Source organism: Mustelus asterias, chromosome 1, assembly GCF_964213995.1.
Source record: "Mustelus asterias chromosome 1, sMusAst1.hap1.1, whole genome shotgun sequence".
Lineage (NCBI taxonomy): Eukaryota > Metazoa > Chordata > Chondrichthyes > Carcharhiniformes > Triakidae > Mustelus > Mustelus asterias.
Genome location: NC_135801.1, coordinates 31,444,301 through 31,468,112, shown reverse-complemented (window position 1 = coordinate 31,468,112; position 23,812 = coordinate 31,444,301). Strand labels below are relative to the sequence as shown.

The 23,812-nt window shown below is 40.5% G+C and overlaps 1 protein-coding gene across 1 annotated transcript in view; it reads left to right on the top strand.

Annotated features, from left to right (window-relative positions):
- Positions 1–22,307, top strand: part of intu (inturned planar cell polarity protein) — a 95,183-nt gene extending 72,876 nt beyond the window's left edge. Inside the window, exons 10-16 of the mRNA XM_078211151.1 lie at positions 4,341–4,403; positions 7,221–7,442; positions 8,663–9,166; positions 11,359–11,456; positions 14,151–14,340; positions 15,588–15,754; positions 20,881–22,307. Coding sequence (XP_078067277.1) covers positions 4,341–4,403; positions 7,221–7,442; positions 8,663–9,166; positions 11,359–11,456; positions 14,151–14,340; positions 15,588–15,754; positions 20,881–20,992 — 1,356 coding nt within the window. The 3' untranslated portion in view covers positions 20,993–22,307. The remainder of the gene's footprint in view (positions 1–4,340; positions 4,404–7,220; positions 7,443–8,662; positions 9,167–11,358; positions 11,457–14,150; positions 14,341–15,587; positions 15,755–20,880) is intronic.
- Positions 22,308–23,812: the final 1,505 nt, after the last annotated feature.

The following is a 23,812-nucleotide window of genomic DNA, read 5'->3' as shown; positions in this document are numbered from 1 at the left end:
ATAGAAAACAAAATATTATTTGAATGGAGAGAGACTGCCGAATGCTGTGGTACAGAGGGATCTGGGTGTCATTTTACATGAATCACAGAAAGTTAGCACGCAAGTACTAGAACTAATGAAGCCAAATGGAACGTTGACCTTTATTGCAAGGGAGAGCGAGCATAGAAGTGAGGAAGTCTTGCTGCAACTGAGACCACACCTAGTGTATACTTAAGAATGGACATACTTGCATTGGAAGCAATTCAGAGAATGTTTCCTAGGTTGGTTCCTGAGATGAAGGGGTTGTCTTATAATGAAAGGCTGAGCAGATTGGATCTATACTCATTGGAGTTTAGAAGAATGAGAGGTGACTTTGTTGAAACTTGTAAGAGTCTGAAGGGGTTTGACAGTTGCTGAGAGAATATTTACCTCGTGGGAGAAACTAAAACCAGGAGCACAGTTTTGAAATAAGAGTCTTCCATTTAAGGCAAAGCTATGGAGGATTCTTTTCTCTGTGGATTGTTAGTCTTTGAATTTCTCTTTCATAGAGGAGCAGTGGAGGCTGGGTCATTGAATATAGTAAGAAGTTTAACAACACCAGGTTAAAGTCCAACAGGTTTATTTGGTAGCAAAAGCCACACAAGCTTTCGAGGCTCTAAGCCCCTTCTTCAGGTGAGTGGGAATTCTGTTCACAAACAGAATTTATAAAGACACAGACTCAATTTACATGAATAATGGTTGGAATGCGAATACTTACAACTAATCCAGTCTTTAAGAAACAAAACAATGGGAGTGGAGAGAGCATCAAGACAGGCTAAAAAGATGTGTATTGTCTCCAGACAAGACAGCCAGTGAAACTCTGCAGGTCCACGCAACTGTGGGAGTTACAAATATTGTGACATGAACCCAATATCCCGGTTGAGGCCGTCCTTGTGTGTGCGGAACTTGGCTATCAGTTTCTGCTCAGCGACTCTGCGCTGTCGTGTGTCGCGAAGGCCGCCTTGGAGAACGCTTACCCGAATATCAGAGGCCGAATGCCCGTGACCGCTGAAGTGCTCCCCAACAGGAAGAGAACAGTCTTGCCTGGTGATTGTCGAGTGGTGTTCATTCATCCGTTGTCGCAGCGTCTGCATAGTTTCCCCAATGTACCATGCCTCGGGACATCCTTTCTTGCAGCGTATCAGGTAGACAACGTTGGCCGAGTTGCAAGAGTATGTACCGTGTACCTGGTGGATGGTGTTCTCACGTGAGATGATGGCATCTGTGTCGATGATCCGGCACGTCTTGCAGAGGTTGCTGTGGCAGGGTTGTGTGGTGTCTTGGTCACTGTTCTCCTGAAGGCTGGGTAGTTTGCTGCGGACAATGGTCTGTTTGAGGTTGTGCGGTTGTTTGAAGGCAAGAAGTGGGGGTGTGGGGATGGCCTTGGCGAGATGTTCGTCTTCATCAATGACATGTTGAAGGCTCCGGAGGAGATGCCGTAGCTTCTCCGCTCCGGGGAAGTACTGGACGACGAAGGGTACTCTGTCCACTGTGTCCCGTGTTTGTCTTCTGAGGAGGTCGGTGCGGTTTTTCGCTGTGGCGCGTTGGAACTGTTGATCAATGAGTCTAGCGCCATATCCTGTTCTTATGAGGGCATCTTTCAGCGTCTGGAGGTGTCTGTTGCGATCCTCCTCATCCGAGCAGATCCTGTGTATACGGAGGGCTTGTCCGTAGGGAATGGCTTCTTTAACGTGTTTAGGGTGGAAGCTGGAGTAGTGGAGCATCGTGAGGTTATCCGTGGGCTTGCGGTACAGTGAGGTGCTGAGGTGACTGTCCTTAATGGAGATGCGCGTGTCCAAGAATGCAACCGATTCCGGAGAGTAGTCTATGGTGAGCCTGATGGTGGGATGGAACTTGTTGATGTCATCATAGAGTTGTTTCAGTGATTGTTCACCATGAGTCCAAAGGAAGAAAATGTCATCGATGTATCTAGTGTATAGCATCGGTTGAAGGTCCCGTGCGGTGAAGAAGTCTTGTTCAAACCTGTGCATGAAGATGTTGGCATATTGAGGTGCAAATTTGGTCCCCATGGCTGTTCCGTGTGTCTGGATGAAGAACTGGTTGTTGAAGATGAAGATATTGTGGTCCAGGATGAAGCGGATGAGATGTAAAATTGCATCTGGAAACTGGCAGTTGTTGGCGCTGAGCACTGAGGCCGTTACAGCAATGCCATCGTCATGGGGGATGCTGGTGTAGAGTGCTGAGACATCCATTGTGACGAGGAGCGCTCCTGGTTCAACTGCTCCATGTGTGCCGAGTTTCTGTAGGAAGTCCGTCGTATCGCGACAAAAGCTGGGGGTTCTTTGTACAATGGGTTTCAGGATGCCCTCGACATAGCCGGAGAGGTTCTCGCACAGGGTCCCATTGCCCGATACGATGGGACGGCCGGGTGTGTTTGCCTTGTGTATCTTCGGGAGGCAGTAGAGATCTCCAACGCGGGGAGTACGTGGGATGAGAGCACGGAGGGTGTTCTGAAGGTCCGGATCAAAGGTCTTGATCAGAGTGTTGAGTTGACGGGTGTGTTCTTTGGTCGGATCTGCAGGTAACTGTCTGTAGTGTTCCTCGTTGTTGAGTTGTCGGTACACTTCTTTGCAGTAATCCGTTCTGTTCAGTATGACGATGGCCCCTCCTTTGTGTGCTGGTTTGATGACAATGTTGCGGTTGGTCTTGAGAGCGTGGATGGCGTTACGTTGTGCTTGGGTGATGTTCGGGGCTGTCTTGTGAGTGCGGCTGATGAATTTGGTGTTGACGCACCTCCTGACGGCTTGGGCATACATGTCAAGTCGAGGGCAGCGGCCTTCCGGAGGAGTCCAATTCGACTCAACCGGGATATTGGGTTCATGTCACAATATTTGTAACTCCCACAGTTGCGTGGACCTGCAGAGTTTCACTGGCTGTCTTGTCTGGAGACAATACACATCTTTTTAGCCTGTCTTGATGCTCTCTCCACTCCCATTGTTTTGTTTCTTAAAGACTGGATTAGTTGTAAGTATTCGCATTCCAACCATTATTCATGTAAATTGAGTCTGTGTCTTTATAAATTCTGTTTGTGAACAGAATTCCCACTCACCTGAAGAAGGGGCTTAGAGCCTCGAAAGCTTGTGTGGCTTTTGCTACCAAATAAACCTGTTGGACTTTAACCTGGTGTTGTTAAACTTCTTACTGTGTTTACCCCAGTCCAACGCCGGCATCTCCACATCATTGAATATATTCAGGGCTGAGTTAGAGAGATTTTTGATCCACAAGGGAGTCGAAGTTTAAATGGAGGGACGCAGATGAGTGAAGTTAAAGCCGCAGTCAGATCAGCCATTATCTTGCTGGCAGAGTAGGTTCAGTGGGGGATGGCCTACTCCATTCCTATTTCTTATTATCTTAATATCGCTGTAATTGACCGATTAGCATTCTAATATTGACAGCCTGCCTATCCCAAGGAACTTGTTTGCATCTAGCCCAGTGTACCAGAGTTAACTCATAGATCCCTCCAGTGCAGAAGGAGGCCATTCGGCCCAACGAGCCTGCACCGACAACAATCCCACCCAGCCCTTATCCCCTTAACCCCACGTATTTATCCTGCTAGTCCTCTGACACTAAGGGGTAATTTCTCATGACCAATCAACCTAACACGCACATCTTTGGACTGTGGGAAGAAACTGGAGCACCCGGGGGAAACCCATGCAGGCACAGGGAGAATGGGCAAACTCCACACAGACAGTGACCCAAGGCTAGAATTGAACCCGGCTCCCTGGCGCTGTAAGGCAGCAATGTTAACCACTGTGCCGCCCTTACTGCAGAAGGCAGTGAACTGGATCCAGCTTCCTGATATGCTTCCAAATCCACATGCTCTTGCAAGTTAAAATATAACCTAACATTGCAGGCCCAAGAGTTCGGTGTCTATTCCCAGCACTCGGTCCATGATATAAGTTGGAAGACTGCAGGAAATCCCTGGGCTGCATTCTGGAGACTGAATGTTCATTGGGAGAAAACTTAGTTTATATGTCTAGATATTAGATAAACATAAGTTAAATGACCTCCAATATTCTATCGTTGCATATGTATGATGAGCGTGCATTTAAAACTATTTGTGAGTTAGGCTTACGGACCCTGTGTATTTCTGCCCATTCATTTTGACAAATAAAAAGTTGTCAGGAACTTGTCCCCAAATATCTGATAAGTGCTCCTGGTGGGGAAAAGTCCTGTGCTCCAAGCTCATATGATATTTTTCAAAAAAATGTAAATAAAGTAAATGAATTCTTATATTAGATTATCTGTTTGATATTTAATTGGCTAATAAACAGGAACCTAATTATTTTGTTTGATTTTAGTCTGAAGATTATTATGACATGCGGCGACTATACGTGATACTGGGTTCCTGTCTGTTCTTCAAGGTGAGCCTGTTAACGGTTGGAAGTTAAGAGTTGATTGAAGGAATCAAACTGTAACTTGAATTCTGAGCAACGTAAATTTCAGTATTAATTGATCCATGAACTTCACTAACAGGTGAAATGTACTAACATTGCATCTGGTTGCCAGGGGATTTAAGCAGAATGGGACTTGAACAGTGGAATGCAACTGAACTTTTTGAAATATCAATAAATACTAAACCGATGTTTGTGCTACAAGCTAAATGATTGAATTCTCAATGGGTTAAGTGTGGTAGATACTAAGAGGTTGTTTCCCCTGTGGGAAAGTTAGGATCAGAGGGCATAATCTCAGAGTAAGGGGTCGCCCATTTAAGACAGAGATGAAGAGGAATGTTCTTGTATACTGAATCTCTGGAATTCTTTACCACAGAGGGCTTTAAAGATTGAGTCATTAAGTGTGTTCAAGGATGAGATAGACAGATTTTTAATCAGTAAGGGGATCAATGGTTATGGGGATAAGACAGGAAAGTGGAGTTGAGGATTATCATATATCAGATCAGTCACGTCATTGAATGGTAGAGCAGACTCGATGGGCTGAATGACCTACTTCTGCTCCAATGTCCTATGGTTTTATTATACAATGGACCAATTATTAGGTTATTGTGTTTTTAAAAGACCAGTGCTGCAACAGTGTGAAAAACTCTGTGCCTAATTTCATGCTGAAATCTAATTAATTATTAAACATACATGCCAGACTATACAACAAAATCGAGTGATGTTGAAAGATGTAAGTGGTTATTTTTAGATTTAAAACACAGTTACCATAGAATCCCTACAGTGCAGAAGGAGGCCATTTGCCGATCAAGTCTGCACCAACTCTCCAACAGAGAATCTTACCCAGGCCCAGCCCCCGCCCTATCCCCGTAACCACTTGCATTTACCATGGCCAATCCATCTAACCTATACATCTAGGGACACTAAGGAGCAATTTTAGCATGGCCAATCCACCTAATCTGCACATCTTTGGACTTTGGAAGGAAACCCACACAGACACGGGAAGAACGTGCAAACTCCACACGGATAGTAACCCAAGGCCAGAATCGAACCTGGGTTCCAGGTGCTGTGAGGCAGGAGTGCTAACCACAGTGCCAACATTTGGCCGCGCAATACAATAGATTAAAGTCCGTAATGAATCCATAATATTGAATTACAGCACCTAAAATTGCCATTGGTATTTGAGCCTCAAGCATATTTATATTCCACATCTCTGCTTCCATTCCAGTTTTACTTTTTAAAATACCTATGAGTGGAATTTTCTACTTGCTAGCTTGAAATTGTTGAATGTATTATAATATCACCTGTGTGTGTTGGATAAGTAAGCACCGAACAATGTGTCAACAGTTTTAAAAAGTGTTCAAAATTATATATATGTAACAATGTAAAATTACTGAATAGATATTAAAAAGATGAGCAAATTAATTTGCAGTGGATGTAATATTAGCATAGGTTGTGATATTCAAGGCATATGACCATTTTTACAGTGAAAGAATCTGGATATGATCATATTAAACTGTTTCTTATAAGTTGAATTACATTCTTGAAGATGTAAAATCCACTTTGCAGTCAGAGCTGTATGAAGATGGGGAGGAGGACTTGAAACTGATATTTAATAATGTCCAAATGACCAATAGTGCAGGGACTGCTGATGGTGGGTTTGACACCTTAGCCACACCTGGAAAAAGGGATGAAACAGCCACAAGAGATTACGAGACAAAGGTCCCGAGTGAGGCTCATGGGGCCGCTGATTGGAAAGCCGACTATGTGCTGGGGGGATGTGAACCGATCTCCCCGTATACTGTATACAGCGCATGCCCGCTGGCCCCCTGAACACTCTGACGGCCTCTCTAGTGGTTTAGGCTCCGCGCTCCCCGCCCTCCGACATGAATCGGCTGACGGCCTCTGTATTGCACAGTAAATTCATTAAACTCAGCTCGCCCAAAAAACGGGCATTGGACACTGATTTGTTTTTTATAAGAATTTCATACTCCAGTAAAATCAACTTTCATTCTTCTAAGCCCAAGGAGGTGCTGCTGAAGTAAATTTGGTAAGTTAGTACAGTGTATGGTGTGATCATGTATATGGCAGCCACACTGTATCAGCGGTGGAGCAGGATGGGTATTCAGTCTTGGTATCAAAGGCATTGATGAAATAATCTGCTACATCCAGGATAGTATTGATCATTTTAAGTGTTATAGTTGCACTGATCCAGGCAAGTGGTGTCTATGTCATCTCATCCTCACTGTAGAGGTTAAATATGCTTTAAGAGGTAGGGGGTGAGATATTCATCACTGAATATATAACTTCCACCCTGTATTTGTAGTTATGTGTTAATGTGATTTATCCAATCAAACTTCTGATCAGTGCTGGCCACCAGGAAGTTGTTAACGATGCAGTTGAAAACCAGGGGAATTTCGCTGTTTAATTGAAAAATAAGGTTCAACAGGTTTTTCACCTATGCTGCAAAGTGCAAGTATGCTGTTGATACATTGATTCTGACTAAAATCTGACACCAGAGGCGTGGCTTGAACAATGTTGGCAAATCTCAGTTGTGTAAGTTTGAGCAGACGATGCTTGTATGTGGTTAGAATTTGCATTCAACCAGCCATGACTTTTTAATGTTGGTGTACAATCTGTACTAATAGGAAGACTGGTTATTTGTTGCATTGTGGCAAATAGCTAGAATTACTTTTCAGCTAGGTTGTAATCTTTACAGTTTATTTTCTTTACTTTTTTAATAGAAAAACTTTACTAATCTTTGTTGATTTTTTAATGTATTTTAAGGGTTACTTGATTGGCAATCATTTGCCCAAAGATGACCTCCTTGACATTGCACTTTACTGCCAGCATTATTGCTTACTACCCCTTGCAGCGGAGCAAAGGATTGGCCAGCTGATTATTTGGCGTGAGACATTTCCATATAGACACCTTTTATCAAGTCACAAACCAATCATCGAGGGTTACCAAGAACCAAGAGGAAGATACTTTTTGCTAATTGTTGGTTTGGTATGCATAAAATCATGTTTATATATACTTTTTTCTTGTATGTTATTTAGTATAGTTCCAATTCAAGCAAGTAAACAAATTTTCATATATTGTTGAGCTATAGATCTTCCTCTGTTTATTCTCCTCTTCTTGAGTTCTCTGCTGGAAGGCAAATTCGATCGATGGTGCCACAATCATCACTATGGGTAGTGCAAGGAGGCATGTCTAGAATTCACTGCAGCCAGAATGTGGATCAAACCCTGTGCTGTTAGCACCAATCTGATCCACACCAATTGTCCAGCAACTGAGCCAAACAGTTCCCCCAATGAGTCAGAGTTGCTGTGGCACCATACACTTTCACATGTTGTAGCCTGAAGCTATGGATAATGATGGAATAGGTGCCAATTTCTTTCCATCACATGGCTGACCAGGAATCTCTCCCTCTCTTGCCACCTGCTATTGGCATATGTTGGAAGGATTTGCCAGTTGATACTCAACTTTTTTGGCTGCATGAAGATCGCACCATCTTGGTCATCGAGGGGGTGGGGTGAGAGATAGCGGTTTCAACAGTGCAGCACTCCCTCAGTACTACACTGAGTGACAACCTAAGATTTGTGCTCAAATTTCCAGAATGAGACTTGAACCCACAACCTGCTGCTTCAGAAGTGAGGGTGCTAACAGAGTCACAGCTGACTATTAACCCCTAGGTGGTAGGATTTTGTAACTTAAATGGGGTTTTATGAATAAAATAATAGGAGGTAATTTTATTTCTTTACTGATTGTTGTATTTCAAGAGTCACCAGAATTTTTGAGTGTTGTGTGATTCTGAACTTATAACAATTTTTCTAAGGAATGATCAAACAGCAGAAATAGAAAAGGTCATGCTAGCATTTGACGGAATAATTTATCACTATTATCAGTGGAATTGATTTTGTATTGGCCAGAATACCCAGCCATTGATTGCTTTTGATGACTATTGTATTGTATGTATCAGTTCTAGGTTTAAAAAACCAAAATAAATTGAGGAATTGTGGAATTATAGAGCCCAAAAGGAGGCCTTATGGCCCATTGTGTCTGTAGCAATTCTTTGAAATGCATCCCGTTAGTGTCACTCCTCTGCTCTTTGCCCAAAGCTCCTGAAGTCTTCTTTTGATCAATAGTATTTGAACGTTTTCATAATACTTGACAAGATTGTGCAGTTTTTGAAATGCAAAAATTAATTAAGACTTGAATCTCTTCAGAGACACTTGATGATGTGTGTGCTGCTGGAAGCAGGAGGATGTGCATCCAAAGTAAATGGAAATCCAGGACCAGACAGTGTTTATGTTGATCAAGTTAAATCAACCTTACTTCACCTTGAGGGACTAGAAGCCAGTATACAAGATAGACTGGATAGCCCCGCCACTGCATGCCTGTCATGTGCTGATTGGTTCCTTCCTTCTTCTCGTGACAAGTTTGAAAGTATTAGCAGCTCTCCTATCATCAGCAAGTTGCAAGGTACAACTAAATCAATTCAATCATCAACAAGCCGCAGGACACTATTTGGAGACTCCAGCCTAAGGATGCAGAAATCTAGTCCCCCAAGAAGCAACAGTGCCTCTGAAAGTGGTGGTGAAAGACATGGAGATACAGGTTTCTTCGGTATGAACTTTAATCCATATTCCACATCTGACACAATCAAAAAGCAACCTCGAAGAGAATCACAAGGTTCTTGTGGATCTGAGGGCAGTGGAAGTATATTTAAGGTAAGAGGAGAAATCTGATGAGGTATATAATCATGGACTTTAGATATAGAATTTACATGTTCTCCAAATTTTCAATTATATTGAAAACAGATTAGAAATTCATGGCCTCTGACAGTGGAAAGTGGAGAGGAAATCAGGGTAGAATCTGTCCACAGATGACATTCAAAACTACTGGATCCTTTCAAACAATACCACGCTATACCTGTTAAATTTTGCAACCAGCATTGCACCGATGACTGGAGTGACTTCAGAAATTTCCAAGTAGCACACAACCCAAAAGAGCACTGCAGTTATTCCGTGTTGCCGGTTTACCCAAAATGCAGAGTATTACTGACAGCACAAGTGGGCACATGGAACCAGACCCCCCCACCCCCAGTTGCAGACTTTGATGACTAGAAACTGAAACCCAACTAAAGACTTTCCTATTTAACGCCAATTGCAGAAAGGAAGATTATTAAGACTGACTATAATTATGGAAGGTTACAATGAAAACTTTAATTTAGGAATTTCATTTGCTCTTGGGATACAAGTAAACTCCTGAACACCCTGAGAAGTAGTAGTTTATTTTTTTCAACACTGAAATCCATGATGACCAAAGTTTCTTTAGCCTTTGTTATAATCCAGGTCAGAAACTCCGAGGTGTTTTATGAAGTTAGCCTAGACTTTTCTTTTCTAAGAAATAAGTTTTGCACTTTGAATTTGGCATGGGTAAGCATAAGATGTTTCACTCCAGTTATGATTCAAATGACTCACTAGGGGAGCTTCTATCAAATAAACTTTATTTAAGAATACAGTTGACACACAGTGGGAAAATTAGCAATAACCTTTACAAATTAAAAAACCATAACTATAACATAGTATAAACCTGAACAGCTAAGAATACTGTTCCAACACATACACCTCGTTCTAGGCTTAGCACAGAAAGTAAGCATGCTAACGTGATGCTGGATTTTGCAGTTTGCAATCGCTGCTGTGAATTACTTCTTTGGATGTTGAATTGAAAACACTGAGGCCTTCTCAGTCCTGGAACTTTTTGCCCACCTTGAGACACACAGATACCGCTTGCCTATAGCTTCTAGCTGCACCTTACAGCAGGATTTCCAAAATCAGGGAGAGACACAAAAACACTGCTTTCAGCCTGGAGTCCAAACAGGTTCCGCCAAACTGAAAGTAAAACACCTTTTGGATTTCTCTTGGGAGGAAACAAACTATCCAAAGGTATGACCTGACCTGTCAATCAGTTGCAAATCAACAATTCCCAAAATGGCCACAAACTCCAGAACACTGCATTAGGCCAAGATTAAAAATAGACAAAAGGCCCATTCTATGACTTAATGCAACTATACAAGGACATCGGCTCAGACAGCTCGGTGCCAAAATCAAAAGTCAGGCCTGCTTAAAACAACTGCAGAGAAACATAATTAAAATACATTTCTTAAGTAGTGTCACATCCTTAATATCTGAGAGGTTATTGTATCATTCACAAAGAAAATGTTGAAAATAGTATTATCTGCTTCCACAAATTGTTCCCTCCACTAATGCCAGTCATGGTGATATTATTTCCCATAGAGATGAACATTGACTAAATGTTGGAATCTTAAGAGGGCAAGATAAGCTTCATTGTTGCATGTATGGCTTTCATTGCTCTAACTTGGAGAGCGAGAACTGCACTCCCTAATGGCCAAAGAATAAAGTAACCAACTAGATTATTGACTAAACACTTGGGGCCTTCAATGGATCACTGAATGATATTATGGCCAGTCCTGGAGTTGTAATTATCACTTGGTCAGTAAATTGGGTCTCGGTTGACATTTCATTAACATTTCCTATGCTCTTATTGAGCAACAGACCATTTATGTCTCAACATTGAAATTTTCTTCATAGATCTGAAAGACGTTTGCAGTGGTAAATATCCTGATCACTCTGATAAGGTGCCTGTTCAATGCAATACATTTTGTAACAGCAGCAATGGTTCCACTCTGCTCAATGGTTCCATCTCCATGCTCAACCATAGAAACTGTCGGTGTTGGCTCGGTTATTCAGTACTTAGAGCAATACTAAACAATACTAGTAATTTTTTTTAGTTGATTACATTTTACATAAAAATGTAGCTGTTAAAATTGTTTAATCTTTATCTTTCAGTAAGTTTACTCATAATGAACTTGTTTTAAAAAAAACGAATATAATTTCAGAGCAAGAAGAAACAAAACTTTCCTAATCCATTTTATCTGGGAAGTATGAAAAAAAGCCTTTCTGAGCCAGAGACTGAGGAAATGTTGAGTATAACAAGGTAAGTTTAAAACTGTTTACTAAAGATTTTAAATACACTTTCTTTTATGCTTTCGTAAGTAAAAACGTGCTGTGTTGTTTCCTTTTAATTTCCAGACTCGGTTTCAGTTTCTCTTTTCACTGTTTAAAGTTTTGTTTGTGTCTGGAACAAGAGCCTAGTCTGAGCACTCTTTATGATGCGCAATGGATATTACTCTTGTGCATGAAAAATAATGTATGTTCAATACAAATGATAAAGATGCTAAATTTCAGGTTTTAACGTAATGCAAGTTTATGCATTTGTAGTGCTGCATTTTTTTTTAAACCCTGTACCTGAAACATAGCACATAGATTTGATATTAAAATGTGAAAACTATCCCATGATGCTTTGAAGAGGATAATTGGATATCAAGCAATCATCAAAGACCTGAGAGAGATGATCAAAATTGTGATCAAAAGGAAAGATTTTGAAGCTGTTAAATATGGAAAGACAAGCAATAAGCTGGGGAAATTTAAAGAGAAACTCTTGAAGAGTGTGAACAAGGTGACTGGAAACTTGGCCCTCAATGAAAGATATTGCCCGGGGGGGGTAATTTTACCACTTTGTCCCATCCTTCAATGGGTGGGGAGAGCCAGTAAAATTGCAAGAGAGCCGAGAAATCGGCTTCATGCCCAATTTCTCACCTTTCGCGATCTTACCGGCACTGGATATCCGGCACATTCAGCCTCCCGCCCATTTCCGGCGAGAGGCTGAATAAATTATTTTACTATATGTTAAACCTAATTTAAATGAAATTAGCAAGCCCGGGACGCAATCGTCCGGGCTCACGTGCCTTTGTGGCCTCGCCAGGAGAGGTTCTCTCCAGCGAGGAAAACAGCTGTCCCACGAATGGAGATAACCTCGCTGGTGGAACTGGAGGCCATTGAGGTTTTCCTCAGGAGGCTGAGGGCAAGGGGTTTGCCCCTTGGGTAATGCCAGCCTGGCACCCTGGCACTGCCCACTGGGCACCCTGGCACTGCCCACTGGGCACCCTGGCACTGCCCGCTGGGGATGGGGGCGGCTGCAACAGCAGTGAGTTGACAAATCTCAGACCTGTCAGTTTTCTGCTGGTTGCCATTGAGCATGTCCTCGGCACATATGCAATGGCGCCTTCTGTTGCTGCAGCAGCCTTGCTGGCGAGTTCAGCCCCGAATCACACCCCCCTCTCCCACCCCCCATGGCTGGAAATGGTCTAGTCCATTTTTTCCTTCTCTAAATGCATAAGATGTGCAATTTGGACTCGCCCAGAAATGGATCTGAAATTCTCCTGTTATCACGCTTGCTAGACACTTAGAATTTTTCTCATAAAGTCGCCCCCATGGTGATGCACAGGATTGTAGAATCAAAGATTCAAAGGGCCATGGTTTAAAGCTAGAAATAGCAGCTGAGCTAGAGTTGATTGAGGTCATGAAGTAATTTGTAAGTGAAATTAAGGATTTTTGAATTTAGTGCATTAGGAGGCGATGAATCAAGAAACGTCTGCAATAAGACCATGATGGTAGTAATGGAAGTTAAGTCAAGGTGAGCTGTGCTTCCTCCCAGTTATGGAGATTAAAAACAACCATGGTGATAAACCATGATTGTTTAAATAGGTTTTCACAGTTTGAGGCAAGGAAGGAGTAGGAGATGCAACAGCAGGGAGTTGACAAATCTCAGACCTGTCAGTTTTCTGCTGGTTGCCATTGTTGAGCCTGAGTTTTTCCTTGCCCTACCGCATGGTCTTGAAGTGAAGGATCTGCTGGAAAGAGTGAAATACAGCACTTCCTGAGATGATGAAACCAACTTTGTCAACAGTTAATAGATCAGTCATACAATAGGTGTACTCAAGTATTTGACGTTATATATGAGAAAATTGTGACATTTATACCAAGAAACAACAGTGAAGGTTGGAAACCATTGTTGATTTGGTAAGGGTCAGCAGATGGCAGGATAAGAAAACTTGATTCAATCAACATAGGTAATGGTATCATGGCAAGTGGAGCACTGAATTAGCATGATGATAAGAAAGTTTGGGGCATAGTTATGTGGGGTTTAGAAGTGTGTGAGGAGATTTCTTATAGTCACCTATGGTGACAATGTTGAGTAAAACCTTGAAAGCTGTGAGGCCTTGTGTATTGACAAATACAAATGGGTGTCCTTAGGTCTGGGTTTCAGAAAATTAAACTAATCTAGTTTGGAAGCTAAGCAAAGAGGATCTGGGTGATAAAAATTCAGCGTGAGACTTGAGAGGATAACGGGGAGTATTCTTGATGAACACGCGGAGGTGATCCAAAGTAAGTGCTTCGTTGTGGAGTTAGCAAGGATTATTTTGAGTTGGGATTGACAGTGGAGGGCCCACCAGCAGCACACGTTGGAAGCTAGGTGGTTCACTATTTTCCAACCATTTGCTCAGAAAGTTATGGACAGCATTTGGCTATATTCAGGATGAGCTTTGACAATATGTCAGTTTCCCACCAGCAGTATGAATTAGTAGAATTACCCCAAGTATCCCCTTTAATTACATGATGCAATTCTAAAGAATGTGGGTAATGATGAATATTTGTGAATACAACTATACAAATGGCATCCTTGTCAATAATTTTTTTACATCAAGTATTTTCTCAAATTAAAATTTAGTATTGCTTATTTGGTAATTAGGTACCCAAAAAAATTGTATTAACCTCTTATGTTTTTCAGGTTGACATCAGGCTCAGAAAACACTCTATTTTATTACATTTTTTTAGAAACAGTACAAGGAATATTCATAGCTCCCACACATACAGATGTTGCACAGCTCAATGGTTCTGTTCACTCACAGCTAATCAAAAACTTCCATCGTTGTTGTTTATCAATTCGGTCAGTCTTCCAACAGACCTTGGACAAACAGGTGAGGTTGTTTACATTATATAGTAATTGGGTTTTGCACTGATATTTGTAGCATACCTACTGCATGAACATGAGCAAACTACCTGAAGGTTCAAGCAACTGAGTGAAACAGTGGAGTGTCCAGCAAACAGCCTTGTTTGAGTTTGAATCAAGCCCAAATAAATTGAGTGGATTTATCCTCATTTTCTTGGTTGTAAATTTCCAAAATGATAAATCAGTTCAGTTCAGTTGTATTGGATGCTGGTCCAGGGCACAATACAGTCCATAATTCAATAATGGTTGGCAGTTTTAATCGATGAGACCATTTACAAATGTACAAACAAGGAGTAGGAGTCAGTCGCTCAGCCCCTCGAGCCTGTTCCCATTTAATAAGATTGTGGCTGATCTGATAATAACCTCAAATCTGCATCCCACCTGACCCCGATAACCTGTCACCCCGTTGTTTACCAAGAATCTATCCATTTCTGCCTTAAAAATATCTAAAGACTCTGCTTCTACCAGCTTTCCAGCAAGAGAGTTCCAAAGACTCATGACCCTCAGTGAAAATATTTCGCCTCATCTCCATCTTAAATGGGCAACCCTTTATTTTTAAACAGTGACCCATAGTTCTAGATTCTTCCACAAGAGAAAACATTCACTCCACATCCACTCTTTCAAGATCCCTCAGGATCTTTTTGTATGTTTCAAACAAGCCGCCTCTTACTATTCTAAACTCCAGTGGATACAAGCCTAGCCTGTCCAACTCTTCCTCATAAGGCAACCCAACCATTCCAGGTATTATTCTGGTAAAATGTTGCCTTCATTTGCTCATTAAATTGCAACTATTATTACCAACTATAGTGATCTTCCTTTATTTACTCTGTAAATATGAGTTACTGCTACGGTACAGGAAATTATCATATGGTCTGGCAAGCATTCAATTAAGCTCACCTGGTATGGAGAATAGTATCTGAGGGCCAGTACCAGCATTTTAATTCTGTGCTTCTGAATTAAACAATTTACAGCTTCCTGCTGTGTATGCTTTATTTTTTTCTCCTCATGGGTTTCTGATGTATCCCTCAAGATGGCCAAAACATCTGTGCTACCCTTTGATAAGCTCATTGTCATCATTTCAGACTTAGAACCAGGCATTGTGGAGAAATTAATTTTTTTAAATATAATCTTTTAGTATTTGAAGATGTGCATTGTGATTTGCAGAGTCAAACCTGATGGATAACCACTATGATTTTTATAAATATGTTTTAATAGGAAAAGAAATACCCAGACATTATCTACAATTCAAGTCAAATGAATCTCAGGAAAAGTAGCTCAGGATTTGGTCCAGTGAAGGAACATGGTGTCTTATTCCAGTGTAGCCCTGAAAACTGGACTGATCAAAAGAAACCACCACCCATAATGTCCTACTGGGTTGTTGGGTGAGTTAGCATGACTTTGATCAATAGCCATCCTATTTGGAGTTCGAATTTTTCAGTTTGTACTTTTGTTGCTTAATTGCTCCCAGTTATAATGGAAACATCCACAATAACTAACCAAATTTCAAAAGGTACCTGAAATTTTGTTCAGAATGTATAGCAGAGAAACAGGCTTTTCAGTCCAACTGGCCCTTCCCACCCCGTAGACTTTGCCTATGTGTTCTCCCACCTCCATTTCATCTGTCTCATTTCACCTTTTCTACTAACCTTTCTTCCATTATTGTAGTTTTTGTTTTTGGAAATATCTAAGCTATTTGCTTCAATCATTTCCTGTATTTTAACAACTCTTGAGTAAAGTAATTAGTCCTTATTTCCTTATTGGTAATTATGGCTTAGTTTTGAATTTCTGTGCCAATATCTTTTCTCAATATAGTATCAATATTTTCTTTAATCAACAATGCAACTCCACCACCTTCCTTTCTGGCTGTCCTTCTTAAACACCAAATATCCCTCAATGTTTAGTTCCCATACTTGGACACCTTGGAGTCATGCCTTTGTAATCCCAGTTATATCATACCCCTTTGCATCTATCTGCGCAACTAATTCATCCATTTTGTTTCAAATGCTCTGTACATTCAGATGCAAAAGCTCAAGGCTAGTTCTTTTAACATTCCTTGTCCCATACCTACTATTTTTTAATGTACCCTTATCTGATTCTGGCCTTGATTTCTTTGCCTATCACTTTTCTTATTCTCCTTGCTGTCTTTTTCTCTTGCTTGATTCTCCCTACTCTGAATCCTTGCAAAGGTTCCCATCTCCCTGCCATATTAGTTTAAACCCTCCCCAATCACTCTAGCAAGTTACGCCCAAGGACATCATTCTGGTCCAGCCCGGATGTAACCCGTCCAGTTTGTACAGGTCCCGTCCAGTTTGTACAGGTCCCATCTCCCTCAGAACCGGTCCCAATGCCCCAGGAATATGAAACCCTCCCCTTCACACCATCTTTTCAGCCAAATATTCATCATATATATCCTGCTTGTTCTACTCTGACTAGCATGTAGCACTAGTAGTAATCCTGAGGTAAACTACCTCCTACTTTTCAGCTTGCATCCTAGATCCCTATATTCTGCTTTTAGCATCTCATCATGTACTAATGTGTATCATGACAACTGGCTGTTCACCCTCCCCTTTCAGAATGTCATGCAACCTGAGATATCCTTGACCCTAGCACCAGGGAGACAATATATCATCCTGGAGTCTCTTGCGGCCCCACAGAAACATCTATTTTGCCCCTCACAATTGAATCCTCTATGACTATTGCATTTCTACGCTTTTTGCCTTCCCTTGTGCAGCACATCCACTAATGGTGCCACAAATTTGGCTGCTGCTGTTATCTTCTGAGAGGCCATTCCCCTCAAAAGTATCCAAAATGGTATATCTGATTTGCAGGGGAAGAGCCACAGGAGATTTCTGTACTGCCTGCCTAATGCTCTTATTCTCCCTGGTGGTCACCCATTCCTTTCCTGCCTGTGGAGTCTGAACCTGTGCCTCATTGTTAGCTACTCCCAAGTTCTCGTATCATCTGCAGATTTTGATGTTGTGAAACTTATAAATTATGGGTGAAATTTTATAGTGCCGCCTCTGGCGGAATCTTCTGTTCCCTCCAAAGTCAATGGAGTTTTGAATAGTTTGCTGGATTCCACACCCTATCCTGCTGTGATTCAGCCTTAAAATTCCACTCTATGAATTATAGTGATCCCAGCACTGATCCTTGCAAAATATCACTTTCCACCTTTTCCCAATTTGAATAACTATCCTTTGACTATTCACCAATTGCCTCTTCAAGCTCTAATCTTTGTCATGAGCTTACTGTTTGGTACCTTATCAAAGGCCATTTGGAAAATTGTTCAAGTTTACGTTACACCTGAAAACAGGCTTAAGATGTTCTGATGAAAGTTTATCAACCTTGAAGACAAATGTAGATCCCCTACAGACAGAAACGGGGGATGTATAATAGGGGACAAAGAAATGGCCGAGCAACTGAATACAAAAGAGGACACAAATCAGATGCCAGAAATGTTGGAGAATGCAAGATTTAGTGAGAGGGAAGAACTGAGGGAGATCAATATTAGTAGAGAAATGGTGCTGGGATTGAAGGTGGATAAATCCCCACGGCCTGATAATCTACATCCCAGAGTATTTAAGGAAATGGCTGTAGAAATAGTGAATGCATTGGTGGTCATCTTCCAGGATTCTATAGACACTGGAACAGTCCCTGCATATTGGCGGGTAGCTAATGTCGCTCCAATATCCAAAAAGGGAGGTAGAGAGAAAACAGGAAATTATAGACTAGCTTAACATCGGTAGTGGGGAAAATTCTCAAATCCATTATCAAGGACTTTATAGCAGAGCATTTAAAAAGCAGTGACAGGATCAGACAGAGTCAGCAGGGATTTATGAAGGGGAAATCATGCTTGACAAATCTGTTGGAATTCTTTGAGGATGTAACTAGTAGAGTTGACAAGGGGGAGCCAGTCGATGTGGTATATTTGAACTTTCCAAAAGCGTTTGACAAAGTCCTGCACAAGAGATTATCGTGCAAGATTAAAGCGGGATTGGGGGAAGTGTATTGAGATAAATAGAAAACTGAGTGGCAGAGAGGAAACAAAAAGTAGGAATTAATGGGTGCTTTTCAAATTGGCAGGCAGTAACTAGTGGGTGCCACAGTATCAGTGCTGGGACACCAGCTATTCACAATATATATTAATGATTTGGATGAGGGAACAAAATGTAACATCTCAAAGTTTGCAGATGATACCAAGTTGGGTGGGAGGGTGAACTGTGACGTGGATGCAGAGATCCTTCAGAATGATCTGGATAGGTTGGTGAGTGGGCAAATCAATGGCAGATGCAGCATAATTTGGATGAATGTGAGGTTATTCACTTTGGAAGCAAAAACAAGAAGGCAGATTACCACTTGAATGGCTGTAAATTGGGAGAGGGGAGTATGCAGTGGGATCTGGGTGTCCTTGTGCACCAGTCACTGAAGATAAACATGCAGATGCAGCAGGCGGTAAAAAAGGCAAATGGCATGTTAGCCTTCATTGCGAGAGGTTTCAAGTACAAGAGCAGGGATGTGTTGTTGCAATTATACCAGATGATACCTTGGTGAAGCCACACCTAGAGTATTGTGTGTAGTTTTGGTTTCCTTTTCTGAGGAAGGATGTTCTTGCTCTCGAGGGAGTGCAGCGAAGGTTTGCCAGGCTGATTCCAGGGATGGGGGACTGATGTATGAGGAGAGATTGACTAGGTTAGGATTGTTTTCGCTGGAGTTCAGACGAATGAGGGGGTATCTCATAGAGACTTATAAAATTCTAACAAGACTAGACAGGGTAGATGTAGGGAGGATATTCCTGATGGTGGGGAAGTCCAGAACTAGGGGTCACAGTCTGAGGATTCAGGGTTGACCATTTAGGAGGGAGATGAGGAGACATTTCTTCACCCAAAGAGTGGTGAGCCTGTAGAATTCATTACCACAGGAAGTAGTTGATGCCAAAACATTGAATGTATTCAAGAGGCGGCTGGATATAGCACTGGGGGCGAATGGGATCAAAGGTTATGGGGAACAAGCAGGATTAGGCTATTGAGTGGACGATCAGCCATGCTCGTAATGAATGGTGGAGCAGGCTCGAAGGGCCAGATGGCCGCCTCCTGTTCCTATCTTCTATGTAACCTGAAATGTTACCGTATTATCTTCTCTCTTCATTGATCCTGTTTATATTTCAGATTTCAGCATCCATAGTATTCCACTTTAATTTTTAGCTTAAGATATTTTTCCCCTCCTTTATAATATGCTTTAATTTTTCACCCATAAATTTGTTCCTATTGTCTCCATTCACCTTTCTTCACTGAAGGACAGTCTAGAACTGTTCCTGGGTCTATTCCAATATCAGTCATTAGGCATTGCACAAAAGTAATTGACCAGCATCTCAACTTTCATTATCTTCCAGTGGGGAACATTTGGCCTTCACTCCACTTCTAGTCAGCAGCCTATTTTAGATTGTAATTCAATGTAAGAATTGTGAACATAATCATTAATTTTAAATAGATTGTTAGGAAACTTTGAATTTGTAAATTCTGTTCATTGTTTTTTGGGTGCTAACTTAACAAAGTAATGTTTGCAAGTGATTGAACGGAAACCATGAAAGTATTGCGCATAAAACTTATATTCAGAAAATAAATTCTTTACATTTTGACTCAGCAAATGTATCTGGTCAGTCACTTTTCCAACATATTATGCAGATCTGCGATTCAATCCCAGATCTAATCCCACATCTGTACTGAGTTAACTGACCTCAGCTGGGAAAATGGCAGTTTAGTTACAATCTGCCTCAGAGCTCCTAGATTGGAGATGACTAGAGTTCTCACTCTTGATTTCTGTTTCGCTACCTTGTTGGAATTATAAATGTCAGGTAAGATCCATCATTTGACTCTGAGACCTAAGCAGGGAAGTAATATTGACTTTCTACCAGGAAAAACCTGCTGAGACCAGCAGCGAAGGCCGTAAGACATCCAACAAATATAATATATAATGAATACTGATCATATGTAGCTATATAATTGGCTTAATATGATCAGTAAAGTAACGTTTGCCCATAAGTATAATAGAATTGAAATTCATCCAATTTTCTTTCTTTGTTGTGGTGCTAGTAATAGGAAGCCGCTGGAAAAATTTGAAAGAAGTAAAGGCAGTCCACAACCATATTTACTCATTATACTGCTGTCAGTGGGAAAAATAAGATGAATTAAAAACTTCCCTTCTTTACATTAGTGAATAAACCATACCACTATATATGTTTCAAGCTCCTTGTCCAATGTAACAGTACACTGCTGTGCATTTACATGATGCAATTTGTGTCTTCATGCATTTATATATAATTTGTCGTCATAAGTTTGTAAGCAAATGAAGAAGATATCAATTGTTTTTAGAAATATATGCCTTCAAAGAGTAAAATTATATTGAACTGCATAAACTTTGTAATACAGGAATAAAATTTTGACTTTCTTTAAACTTGTCAAGAGGACTCAGCCACATTTTTAGTAAAATGTTTTTGTTCATTCCATTGCAGAAGACTTTTTATAGATCCTCATCCACAAGAGTTTTATGTGTGTTTCCATGATTCTGTGACGGAGATTGCTGTAGAGCTTGCTTTCAGACTCTCATTCGGTTTGATTACATAATGTAATTGTTGGTCTGCTTCGACAGCAGTTCATGACGCATTCCAAAATGTATGGAAGAGAAAGAACATGCTCCATAATTTTATTAATAAAACAAGTACTCTATATTTATACAATCACCTAGATTGCTAACTGAAATATTCTTACAACAAAGCCACAAATCCTTTTGGCTTGCTATGATCGTAATGTAATTGAAATTTAAATAAAGGGAATAGATTTCTAATGTGTTTATTTTTTACCAGCCTTTGTTTGTTCTGACTGTATCTGTAAATGTGAAGTTTGTTTTGAACCATTACTTGAAATGTGCCTTTGACAATTAATGCAAAAATTCACATTTGCATAAAGAAATTGATTATAAATTGCCTGGTTTGGAAACGGTAGTAAATGCAACAACTCAAACTTACTAACAAATGTTGTATTAGTTTATTCCTTATACAGTGATACAAATCATTCATGCTGCCAGCAAAATTTGACAGCAACAGTGAGGTATAAAATGTTTTTAATTAAAATATTTAGATTCTAAGTTTCTAATTTATAACAATTGGGGTTCTCAGTTGTGCCTGACCTAACAAGCTACGAATGGCCAGTATTAATGAATCAAGTAGAATTCATTATGCAAGATGTTATATGTACTTAGCAAAAAAGCAACAAAGACAGCATGGAAGTTTCACATCACAAGCAAAGTATTTTTCCTCCTGTTTCTGGCATGACATTGAACTGAGTCACAGAAGAATTACAGAAGCAATGGTTGAACTGCGCCAATGAAGACTCTAGGTTTCAATATTTATCTTTAATTCTGATAGTCTCTGATTACCTTATTAGGAAATAGTACAAATTTCAATTTTGCATGTCTTTAATGTGCTATTGAGAATGCCATTATTTCACAGGAAGATGATTTAATCCAGAGGATGTTACTCAAGTGAAGTGGTTTTATTGAATCTAGGAACAAGACCGCAAAAGAGAGACTTGGTATATTATGTATATGATTTTTGGGGAAAGGCATTTTAAAATTTTAAATTTATTACGTTTTATTTTTCAGATTGAATTTTACACATGCAGACGCCTTTATTGAACTGTGTATTTGCCTTTAAAAAATGTTTTATATGAAATATACACCATCTCTGCAGATTCAATCCTATGCCACTACCATAAATATAAGACACAATCATTTTATTTTATTGTTATCTGCTACTTGCTTTGGTGTTTCTACAAACAACTCAATAGTTTTTTTTCTGTTAATTTTCCATGCACTTTGAAATTGGATCACATCTCCAAAGTTGCCTTTCTTCTTTTGCTAATTATATTTTTGTATTTACTTAAGAAAATGTCAAGTTTTGTTTTCTATTTGTTCTTTGGATGTGGGTGTCACTGGCAAAGCTATCATTTATTGTCCATTCCTAGTTTTCTTTGAGACCCTAAACTTCTACAGCCCATGTGTGTAGGGCACTGTTGGTGCTGTTAAGGGAGTTCCAGGATTTTGAAACAACAAAGATAAAGTAAAAGTGAATACTTCCAAGTCAGAATGATGTGTAAGACTTGGGAGAGAATTTACAGGTGATGGTGTTCCCATGTGTTTCGCTGCCTTTGTATTTCTAGGTGACACAGGTCAGATTTGAAAGGTGCTCATCAAAAGCATACTGTCACATTCCTGACTGATGCATTATAGATGGTTTGGGGATGAATTATTCGCCACTGAATTCCCAACCTCTAGCTTGCTGTTGTAGGTACAATACTTACATGGCTTGTTAAATGGTGATATCTGGGATGTTGATGGTGGGGAAGTTAGTGCTGATGATGTTGTGGAGTGTCAAGGGGAGGTAGTCGGTCTCTCTTTTTGAAGACAGTTGTTGACTGGCACTTGTGTGGCACAAGTGTTACATGCCACTTATCAGCTATGTATGAAGGTTGTCCAGACCTTGCTGAATGTGGGCATGGACTTATTATCTGAATTGTGAATAGAACTGAAGACTGTGCAATCATCAGTGACAGACCTAAATTTTTGACCTTTATGATGGAGGGAGAAACAGCTTTTTTGAAACAGCTGAAAATGGATGAGCCTAGAACATTGCCCTTAGGAACTTCAACACTAATGCACTGAGGCTGAGATGATTGACCTCCAACAACTACAACCATCTTCTTTGTGCTTGCATAACTTCAGCCTGTGGAGAATTTCCCGTTTTCATTGTCCAATTTTGCTAGGGTTTCTTTATGCCATACTTGGACAAATGATGCTAAGAACCTTCAGTCAACTAACCCCTTGAAGTCAGTTCCATATCGGACAAAGGCTGTAATGAGGTTTGGAATGAAGTGGTTCTAGCGAAACTCAAACTGGACATTGAGCAGGGTATTGATAGGAAAGTGCCAATTGATAACACTATTGATGACATCTTCCATTACATTGCTAATGAGTGACAATAGGCAGGATAGAACTCTTGTAATATATATCAATAGCAAAAACTGCTAGAAATACTCAGGAGTCTAGGTAACATTTGGACGAGATAAACCAGAGTTGACATTTTATTGTCAGAATTGGAAAATGTAAAATATAACATAGCAAGCACTAAGGTTAACAAAGGGGGACTGAGGTACGGAGCATGGGAACATTATGGGCCTCGAACTTAACGTACTCTGAACAGAATGCTACCTGATGTGCTGGGCACGTCCAGCTGTCGAGAGTTCAAAATTACAGCACATAGTTCATCTATCAATCTGTCTCTTGTTAAATTTGCTACACTTTTGTAGCAATCTCTTCCAGCTACGGTATCCAACAGATTTACTAATCAGTTCTGATGAAGAGCCAAAGGGACTCGAAATGTTTATTCT